This window comes from Lagenorhynchus albirostris, chromosome 11, assembly GCF_949774975.1.
Source record: "Lagenorhynchus albirostris chromosome 11, mLagAlb1.1, whole genome shotgun sequence".
NCBI lineage: Eukaryota > Metazoa > Chordata > Mammalia > Artiodactyla > Delphinidae > Lagenorhynchus > Lagenorhynchus albirostris.
In genome coordinates, this window is record NC_083105.1 from 38,100,429 (window position 1) to 38,111,879 (window position 11,451).

Sequence of the window (11,451 nt, forward strand, 5' to 3'; positions counted from 1 at the left end):
ACATCTATGTTATAGGTATGTGTGTATATCTGATTTTATCCTTAGTAAATTTTCCTGAAAGTAAAAATCTTCATTTATAAAGGGTTTATCCAGTGTATAACGATAGTGCCCTCCAGAAAAACTGTACCAGTTTGTGTTATATTAACAGTATATGAGTACCTTTTCCCTACGTCCTTTTCAGTACACCATATTTAAAAATACATCTTTACCATTTTTAAATTAAAAATGAAATATTTTTTCATATATAGTTCTTTAATTATTAGGGATCTTGGACATTTTTTCATAGGTTTATTGGGCATTTTAAAAATTATTATTTGTCCATGAGTTCTCTCGCCTATTTTGCTTAGATCTTTACTGACTTGTAAGAGCTCTTCATTTGAAGAATATTAACAAATTGACTGTCGTGTATTGAAAATATTTTTTATAGTTTGTTATTTGACCTTTCATGGTTTGTGAGACATAGAAACTTACAATCTTTAAATCTGATTTTTGTGGGGGGTTTTCTTGGTATTTTTACTTAAGAATTCCTTTTGCATTGCAAGATGATGAACACTGACCTGTGCTTTATTTTAGTTGTTTCAGCATCATTATTTAACAACTCTTTTCCCCTTTGGTCCAAATTTCACATTTATCGTACAATCAAGATTTATATATGATGGATCTACTTCTAGACTCTGTTTCGTTCTACTGTTCCTTACTACACCAATAAGACACTGCTTTAAGCATTGTAGATTCTTTTTTTTTTTTAATTAATTAATTTATTTTTGGCTGTGTTGGGTCTTCGTTTCTGTGTAAGGGCTTTCTCTAGTTGGGGCAAGTGGGGGCCACTCTTCATCGCGGTGCGCGGGCCTCTCACTATCGCGGCCTCTTGTTGGGAGCACAAGCTCCAGACGCAGGCTCAGTAGCTGTGGCTCACGGGCCTAGTTGCTCCGCGGCGTGTGGGATCTTCCCACACCAGGGCTCGAACCCGTGTCCCCTGCATTGGCAGGCAGATTCTCAACCACTGTGCCACCAGGGAAGCCCTAGATTCTTAATAAATGTTAATATCAGATAGGCAAAGTCCCCATTCGTTATTCTTTTTAAATTTTTTCCAAAGTGTCCAGACTAGTGCATTTACTCTTCCAGGGGAAATTTAGAAATTCCATTCTAAATGTTAGTGTTATCGTTTAGTTCTTCACTGTTTCTCACCCTCCTAACTTGAACCTCCATTCAACCCATCCTGTACCTTAGTGCAGCCTAACCTGCCCACGATTCAGCTACAAATGTAATAAATAATAACAATGGCAATACATCTCATTTGCCATATCTTCTTGAAATTTCAGAGTAGGATTGTACTATGACACTAATTTCACATTTGGCTCTCGAGAAAAGAACATGGAAACTCTCCCCTTTAAGAAATGTCACTGTCTTTTCAGAGTGTGGAAGGAGAACACCATGAGAAAGCTGTGGAACTACTCAAGGCTGCTAAGGACAGCGTCAAGCTGGTGGTCCGATACACCCCGAAAGTCTTGGAAGAAATGGAGGCTCGCTTTGAAAAGCTACGGACAGCCCGGCGTCGGCAGCAGCAACAATTGCTAATTCAACAACAGCAACAGCAGCGGCAGCAACAAACACAGCAAAACCACATGTCATAGGTAAGAGGTGCCTTCTTCTATACAAGGAAAGTCCCTTACATGTTTTTTTTTTTTTAATATAGTTTCTTAGACAGCTGGAACATAATTACTAGATTTAATAATCCAAACAAAATCAAACAAATAAAAAAATGACCTCAGAAAATGTAAACAAGACAGTTGCTTACTTTATGTGTCATTCAGCCATATTCCCTGCAAATGTAAGGTATTTTTGTAAAATGATATTCTTTAGGAGGCCAGGCACACACTATATGATGCCTTTATACAAATTACAAAAATGCAGCCTCTGTGCAAACCCAGATCCTCAGGCACATGGCTATATGACAAGAGTGTGGGCTAGATTCCAGCCCCCCTCACCTCCTTGGCCAGTTGCCTTTGCACAGTGTACAAACTAAACTGAAACAGTTTACTAGAAAACTGCTCCACTGAAAAGAATGAAGTAGAGACCTGGCAGTGTTTATGCTCTGAGAGATTTTGAAATTCTCTCTGGGTGCTCAGTTAAAATGTGTCTAAGGTACACCTGCCTTTTTCTAAATTCCACTTTGTGACAAAGAATGCTAAATCAGGTTTTTGCTACATGTTTTTAAGAAAATTCAAGAAAAAATGTTAAGAGTGAGAACCACCATCTCTGAAGTGCCTGTTATGTGCTAGGCTCTCACATGTCATTCCTTATCCTCAAAAACCCCTTCACAGTAAGTATCACTAAAACACCATTTTTTAGATGAATGATACAAAGCTGCAATAGCTTCAGTGGATTCCCCACAACCACACTTACAAGAATTATTGTAATAGAATATTTTCCCTTCTTATTTTGCCAAGTATTTCATGTGCCAACGTCAGAAATTCTGGAGTTACATAAATTTTCCTTGCTATCCTTTGGAAGAGACAGTTCATATTGTTATATACCTCTACGCTATGATGTCTGCAAATGTGTATTTGAAATGAGGTTCAAATGTTCTTGGGAAGATGACAATGGGTAGTGGTGGTTTTAACTCATTCAATATCAGATTACTATTTGCACACACTGAATTCGAGAAGAGATTTTCAACTTTTTTGCGCCACTCATGAAAAGAAGCTGCATGGGGAAGTAAAAAGAGTATGGGATTTATTCACAGAGAGTTCTGGGGATTCAACTATCTTTCTTTTATAGCCTGCTAGTTTTGTTATATATATATCACAGTTTGGTGTCTTTATCTAAAATTACATTCCATTCTAAAAACTACATTTATTTAACAATAAATATTTATTTGTTACCGTGATGGGCCAGGCACTGTTCAATGGGCTATAGAAACAGCAGGAGCAGAGCAAAATCCTTGCTGTCATGGTGTTTACATTCTGGTTGGAGGAGATAGTTAATTTACAGGTAGATAAAAAATATCCTATTGAGACCAGTACTTTGTAGAGTTAAAATCGTGTGCTTTGATAGAGACTGGCTAGGTGATGACCTTCTGTGAGGTGATCAGGGAAGACCCCTCAGAGGAGGTAACATTTAAGCTGAGGTTGAATGACAGTGCGAAGCCAGGAAATGAGCATAAGAAGAGGAGGAAATAGCCAGTACAGTAGCTCTGAGGCAGATGTGAGCCTGTTTGACGTTTGAGGAATAGAAAGAAAGCTGAGGTAGTTAGGCAATAAAGAGTGAGAAGGACGGTTAGATAGATGGGGGCCAGGTTATAGAGAGCTTTTTAAACTGCTTAGGGAAGTTAGATGTTATTGCAGTGGAAACCACTGAAGCTTTTTAAGCAAAAGAGTGACATGATTTATGTGTTAAAAAAAGATCACTCTGGCTGCTATGGGGAGAATAGATTAGTGCAGGGTAAGAGTAAAACAGAGACCAATTAGGAGACTATTATATAGGAGTCCAGGCAAGAGATATGGTGGTTTGGGCTGGGATGACGCAATGATTTGGATGCCTATAGACAAGTCATTTTGTCCATATCCTCCTTCTCTCTAATCCGTTTCAAACATAAAGGTACTTCACATTTGTACTTTCAGAATCCTTGCAAAGGTCTTCTTGCTAATAATAACGATCCAGTATTCTTCAGTCAAACATTGACACTCTTTTCCTGAACACATTTTTTCTTCCATTCTCAATAATACAGACTTGTACCAATTCTCCTAAATTGTTTTACCACACTGGCCCATAGTAAAATTGTTTTAAAATGTTTTAAAAGAAGTATGTTGTCATTCCGACTTCTGAGGTCTTACTAAAAGCTTCCAGTATTTATGCTCATTCAGTCATCTTTGGAAGTATACAACTTGGCTATAAATACTGCTGGGCCATATACTCAATTCCATTTCTCTGTTCCATCAGTCTTCATTAAATCACTTGAGAATTTCCTACTGTCTCATTATCGAAGAGTAACATTTTTAATAAAAGGCATTTAAAACCATGTTTATTTGTTGCACAGGATACGGTAAAGCTCTGTTTAAGTAAACATGAAATTTATATCTATGCCTGCCAAGACAGCACTTGTAATGCACAGGATCATGGACCCTTGAGATGAAACTGTAGTGACCATTTCAAGTACAAGCAAAGTACAACTCTGTCATGTCATCCATGGATTTTATGGTGGATTCAGTCAAAGAGACCTACATTAGCTCTTGTTCAACTTTTAATTAATTAGATTTTTTAAGGATTAAATGGGATTTGTTACACTTGCCAACTCATACTGTGGTTGCTTTTGAGAAGAGATCTGAAACTATTTACTTTGAACAGATCTCTGATTTTTTTTTTTTTTTAAGTTTGACAAGTCAAGCAAAGACCAGGTAAAGCAAAAATACTTGTCAGATATTGTCTTACTGTTTATCACATGAAATGTAACTTCTGTTCTATAAATTAGAAATAATATTTTGTCTGAGATGGTAGAAGTTATTAAGTAACTAGCAATGGTCAGTGGTACATACAGATGGAAAATAGGTTGAATGAAAGTAGTATGTGGAAAACGTGTCTTATGCCTACTTTTAATTTTAAACTTCTCCTCAAGTGAATCTCAGTTGTCTTTTTCCCTAACTTCCATCTTTGTTAATCAGGAAGAATATACTACATTTCTTAAATGCAGTAAATATGATCACTACATAATTACATTACAGAAACCTAAGCAGATAATATGAATATAGGTTTCTTTTTAATACTGTACCCACTTTTTGTGAGAAACTGTCACATTTATTCAGCTTTAAGCATTTTCTTTTCTTTTTTTACTGAAGTGTAGTTGACTTTGATTATTAAGTTTTAGGCATACAGCATAGTGATTTGACATTTATATGCATTATAAATTGATCATCACGATAAGTCTAGTTACTACCTGCCACCATACAATGTTATTACAGTATTATTGACTATATTCCCTATGCTATACATTGTCCCATGATTTATTTATTTTATAACTGGAAGCTTGTACCTCTTAATCCCCTTCACCTATTTTGTCCCCCACCCCATAAGCATCTCATTTATTTTATTTTGTTTTATTTATTTATACTTTTGGCTGCATTGGGTCTTCGTTGCTGCCTGTGGGCTTTCTCTAGTTGCAGCGAGCAGGGGCTACTCTTCATTGCGGTGCGCGGGCTTCTCATTGCGGTGGCTTCTCTTGTTGCGGAGCACGGGGTCTAGGCGCGCGGGCTTTAGTAGTTGTGGCACACGGGCTCAGGAGTTGTGGCTTGCGGGCTCTAGAGTGCAGGCTCAGTAGTTGTGGCGCACGGGCTTAGTTGCTCTGCTGCATGTGGGATCCTCCCGGACCAGGGCTCGAACCCATGTCCCCTGCATTGACAGGTGGATTCTCAACCACTGCACCACCAGGGAAGCCCATCATCTCTTTTTTTTTTTTTTTTTTTTTTTTTTTTGGTGGTACGCGGGCCTCTCACTGTTGTGGCCTCTCCCATTGCAGAGCACAGGCTCAGGACACGCAGGCTCAGCGGCCATGGCTCATGGGCCCAGCCACTCCGCGGCATGTGGGATCTTCCCAGACCGGGGCACGAACCCGTGTCCCCTGCATCGGCAGGTGGACTCTCAACCACTGCGCCACCAGGGAAGCCTGTCTCTTTCTTTTAACAGCTGTGCTGCTCTACCTCTTTCTTTAATGGCACCTGCCCTTTCATATCCCATCCCACCTCATAGACACATTCACATGAGCTTTCCAGGAGTTCAGTCTCACACTGCTTAGAGTTGGCGCTAACCCTCACCACTGACCTCTAAAACAGTGCCCTGTGCTTCAGAGTATTTCGCCATTACAGCTCTGTTAGTTTCCTGTTGCTGCCTAAAAATTACAAAACACATTTAATGTCTTAAAAGAATACAAATTAATTTTCTTGTAATAATGTAGGACAGAAGCCCAAGACAGTCTCACTGGGCTTTCAGAGGCTCTAGGGGAAGATTCATTTCCTTGCCTTTTCCACCTTCTAGGGGATGCCTGCATTCCTTGCCTCCTGGTTCCATTCATCACCCTCCAAACCACCAGTGATGGTCAAGTCCTCACATTGCGTCCCTCTGACCTCTGCTTCTGTCATCACATCCCCTTCCCTTAGTCTTTCTTCTCTCACCGTCTTCCACTTCTAATTACATTGGACCCACCTGGACAATTCAGGATACTCTCCCTATTTTTTTTTTTTTTTTTTTTTTTTTTTGCGGTACGTGGGCCTCTCACTGTTGTGGCCTCTCCTGTTGCGGAGCACAGGCTCCGGACGCGCAGGCTCAGCGGCCATGGCTCACGGGCCCAGCCGCTCCGCGGCATATGGGATCTTCCCGGACTGGGGCACGAACCCGTGTCCCCTGCATCGGCAGGCGGACTCTCAACCACTGCGCCACTAGGGAAGCCCTCTCCCTATTTTAACATCAGCTGTTTAGCAAGCTTACTTCCATCTACAACTTTAATTTCCCTTACCATGGAATCTAACATATTCACAGGTTCTGGGGATTAGAACGTGGACATATTTCAGCGGCCATTATTCTGCCTACCACAGTGGCTCATTGAAAAATTAGCAAAGCAATTTGATCAACAAAAATTCAACTAATGTGAAAATGAGGCTTTTATTTTCAAAAAAATGAATCATTAATCTGTTCAATTGTAAATCATGGGAATGAGGGAAATAATGAGAACATTTGGTGCAGGTGGTTCTTCCCAGTGGGTATCTCAGTGATGCACAGTTTGGATGCCCCGTGCTCTCTCAGCTGCTGGCATATCCCTCAGGCCTACTCCCCCTCTGGTAGATGAAGAGACCCAAGACTCTTACTAAAATTCATCTGCTCTAAGTCCCATTCCCTTAGGACCTGTAACTGTACGATAAGTTAATGGATTAAAAACTCAGTCACTTGGTAGCTCTGTCACCTGGTAGCTAAGGGACTTGAAGGAAGTTTTTCAATGTGAGACTCACGAAAATGGTCTGTTATGGAGATTAAGTAAGAAAAAACATGTAAAACTCTTTACAAAATATGGGCAGTTGGTGAGCACTCAACAGTAATAGTAGTGGCAGTAGTATAGCAGTGAGAATGCTAATGGCAGATGATATTTTTATGCAATATCTTGTTAGGTGACTCCTGAAGCAGTACAGTGGCCTCAGGCTTGACTTTCAGTTCTACGCTGTAGGCCCAAGGTGCTTTTAGGCATTTCTCTAGAAGGCTTGGTGGCTGGAGAGCGCTGATGCAGAGTAGGCAGATGGCAAACCCACCCCCCACGCACACTTTCACATGAACCAGAACAATTCGTTAAAATTTTTTTTGTGTGTGGTGCTCTGCATTCATTGAAATAAAAATATCTGCAGCTTTAAAAACAAAGATTGAAAACCACTGTTCTTTCTGAAAGAAATGACTCCATAATGGTAGAAAAGTGACAGGTCTGGGGGAATGTTTGGGGAGGCTGCTCCCCCAAATGTGACCATGTGGGGCATCTGCTTACTCTGTTCTACTCTGTGTCAGGCTGGCTGACCTCGTAGGAGAAGAGACAGGCCTACTATCTGCTTTACAGAAGGGATATTGGTGCTTCCAGCCTATCAGAGAGAGGCTTTGCTTGCATGTGTCTCAGCAGGAGCAACACTAATCACCCTAAAAGTCATAATATATAAAAGTTATCTCTTCTTTGCCTTCGTGAAGAAAAATAGAGTCATCTGGAATTGGGAGGAAGAAATGTTTTACATTTGAAGTGTTTCCAAACTGATTTTTTAAACTTTAATCTTAGGGAATAACTGTGTCTTTTCCATCCTCATTTGATAATTACTTCCTTTGCAGACATCAGTTTTTTCACATGTGGAAGGCTGTGCATGAATGATAGCGCCCAAAATAATCCTTGCTGTTCTCACATAGCACATGCTTCTTTGATATTTTTAGCATATTGTAGTTGAATACTAATCACTGATTTCTCTTCACTCTTTCCCCCCCCTTTCAGGTCCTTGAAGCTACTTGATCAAACACCCAGTAGTCACAAGTTTGAAACCGTGCTTCAGAATCCCAGCACATAGTAAAGGAAAAGACAACACTGATAATTATACCTGTCAAGAAACTGTGAACACGTGGTGTATAAATTCTTTACAAAGGCAACTCGACACCTTCTTTCTCTGGGGCTAAACCCCCGCTGCTCACGTGCTCTTTACACACACAGACCTTCCATTCACTGCAGTGGGAATTCTCAGTGTGTAAAGGGAGAGGTTTTCCAGTCTGCAGACTGAAACAGAATAAGAAGAATAAAGTCCATGACTTTCAGATAAATCACCAGGGCCAGGGTTAAGTGAATCTTGGGTCTATAGCTTTTCCAGGGAATAACAAATCCCTCATTAGGCTATAGTTCAAACTGCATCAGTTCAAGGTTGTCGCCACTTAAAAGAAACCTACACATTGCCCCTCACCCAGACCTGTTCCACGTCTGTATTGCTGAGTTGTCTGAATTAGAATTCCAGTTAATTGCAAATTCAACCTCTGTTCCCCTCTTGAAAATGGCAAGTTATTATACTATATTTATACTCAATTCAGGTTCTAGAAGCATTTGGCTTTTTATTTTCTGTTTCCATGAATTTTATTATGCATTAATAGAGTGGGCAATTTCAACTCAACTTTTAGTTAGTTAAAAGCAAGGATAGAGAACTCTAGTACTGTTTTTTGTTTTTTTTTTAATTTAAGTCTTGCTTGTATCTATTCTTATTAATTCTAACAGAATATAATGTCTTTTATTCCACAAAATATATATTATCAGAGTGTATTTGTTACAAACTTAGGTCTTTTCTTACCAAGTGTTATGAATCTGGTAAGAGAATACTAGCAAAAGGACCCGGCTTCATGAACTGATCCTCGTATGATATTTATATATAACCCTGCTCTCAATATTTTTTGTTAATTTTATATTTTTGATTGATAAACTGGAGAAATTTAAACTCTTTTTACCTACACGGATGTGCTGTCATAGAAGTCTGTTTGATATTTCAAAGCTTAGGGCTTTACAAAACTAAATTATGGATGTGCATATATATATATATATACAAATATATGTCATACAAAATCTAGATCATTTTTCCTAAGTATAAACTGGATATGTTTGGCAATATAAGATCAAAAGTATTATTCCTCTTAAAATTAGGCATAAGGAAACCAGAGATATTAATATTGTGAATGAAAAGATATTGCTGCTTCTACGGTAAAAATATACCTACTTCATTACACATATTCATGTACGTAAATAGTGAGATATCTTTCAGAAAGTATCATTTACTATAAAATGATCTGTTAAAATCATCTATACTGATCATAACTTTTAACTTATGGTGAATCTAGGCACATAAGTCTGATTTTACTTTATGGAATTAGCAGGAAGCAATAATTATTTGGGCACTTAAATACCTTAGCCACACAAATGTACCTGAAGAAAGAATAAATGTCCAGTTGAAACATTCTAGAGAGATCATTAAAACTTGAGGCAAATATTTGAATATTCCGTTTTCTCAAATGAAGAAACTGATTCCCCAAGAGACAATAAATTTCACATTTCAGATAGTCCCTCAAATTAGAAATTTATGAAGCTCAGTTTAGGAACTGTTTTCTTGAAAATAAAACCAATTGGAACTACCCCACATGTTTCATTTTGCCCTGTCGGGTGGTGTTATTGTCAATACCAAGTTCTGCCTACTCTTCATAGCCCATCACTCAACAGAGGACAAACAGTAAGGAAACCAGGAGGTGCACCTATTTCAGCAATGTCCTGCCGTGGTAACAGATTCCCCTTCTTGAACACGTATCATTTTTTACTAGAGAGAACTGGGGTGGGGGTGGAGCAAGGGTGAGGACCCTGAATGTTATGTAAAATAGGGTTACAAAAGAAGTAAGCATGACTAAGGGAATGAATGAAGAATACAGGAGTATTATTCAGTTTGAAAGAGGTAGTTCCCATTTTTATAAGAAAAATTTAATAAAACATATATTTTAGTTATCATTTAACAGAAAAATATTCAAGCTATTCAGGCTATACCACAGACTGTCATAAAGGGAAATCATTGCACCCTTGTGATGAGGAAATGGTCATTTCAACACATCTCAGTACACTGTATAAATTTGGAGCTTAAGGTATGTTTTCGTTTAGCCGTAAGTGATTGGTTACTATTAAGTTATATGTTTTCATGTCAATATAAATATTGTCATGGTGTTACAGAAGCAACTGTCAAATGGGCAGACAGCTTACATTTGTGTTTTCTGGAAACCTTTGTATTTTATGCTTCATTTGCATAATGTTTTGTGCTAATAAATGTATGCCAAGTCGTTTATCCAAGTGAAGGGGCAATCCATCACACCTAAGGCATCTAAGGACAGATTACATGTCACACTAGTCCTGTTTACAAATGACCAGTCAGATGGCCAGTTTTCTTCAGTAAAATCTAGTTGCTGAAATGTAAGCTTTCCCCTAAAGTTTTCGTCAAAAGTAGCTACTTTCGTCAAAAGTAGCCAGTAGACTTAGAGAGGCTGCTTGTGGTTGTCTGAAGGTTCACTGAAGCCAGAGGGAAAAGGAAGAAAGTTACCACAACTTGTATTAATGCCTTTTATTATTACTGATCATATTAGAGCCACTGACAAGTCCAAAATCATATTAAAATAAAGACACATCATGTTGCTCTTACATGAAGCTTTATAGTAAACAAATGAGATATTAAAAGTCGGGGAAAAATCTGTTGTGACTATTCATCAGTGATCCTGCTGAATTTTAATTCTTTCCCTTGACCTAATTGGTGGCCAGATTTTTCTAAACTCGATCCTGCTGGATTTTATTTCTTTCCCTTGACCTAATTGGTGGCCAGATTTTTCTAAACTCTTTCCTGCTGTGATTTTGAAGGCAAAATACACAGCATAGTTCAGTAAAAGAATCCTTAAACCTTTTCACTGAGGCATTTACATTTTGATTCTGTTGCCATTTGAAATAGAACCTCCACAGGGAGATAATGAGCTTAAATTACAATTGACTTTGGAAAGAATAACAGATTTTGTGCTTCCTCAATCATGTAATCAATAGGGAATTCTCTAGTTATGTGAACTACGACTATCTTTTAAGACAATGCTAAGATCTTAATACAAAATCTGTCATTCAGGAGCTTTTTAAGAATTCAAGGCTGTCTCTGAAGAACTTGGCTGGAGATGGATTATACCAATTTACAAATGCAGTTTTCAACCATGACAAATCAAACTGATCTGATCTCAGTTCATTTTACTCAACTGTGCCCATAGGACTCTGAGATGTTGGAATACTTTGTCTACATTATTTTTAACATCTATAGATACTTGTGGATGTGTGAATAATGCTTGAATTTCTCATCTTTTGGCTAGTTTGTGTTTATCACACAGACACAGCCTGTTAGTAAGACC

At 38.5% G+C, this 11,451-nt stretch overlaps 1 protein-coding gene across 4 annotated transcripts in view; it reads left to right on the forward strand.

The window, feature by feature from the left end:
- Positions 1–10,652, forward strand: part of LIN7A (lin-7 homolog A, crumbs cell polarity complex component) — a 134,534-nt gene extending 123,882 nt beyond the window's left edge. For 3 of the 4 annotated variants that reach the window (XM_060165119.1, XM_060165117.1, XM_060165120.1), the window contains 2 exons: positions 1,416–1,634; positions 8,003–10,652. In XM_060165119.1, coding sequence (XP_060021102.1) covers positions 1,416–1,634 — 219 coding nt within the window. In that variant the 3' untranslated portion in view covers positions 8,003–10,652. Of the gene's footprint in view, positions 1–1,415; positions 1,635–8,002 lie in introns of those variants that run through there. The other variant, XM_060165118.1, reaches the window with a different exon arrangement.
- Positions 10,653–11,451: the final 799 nt, after the last annotated feature.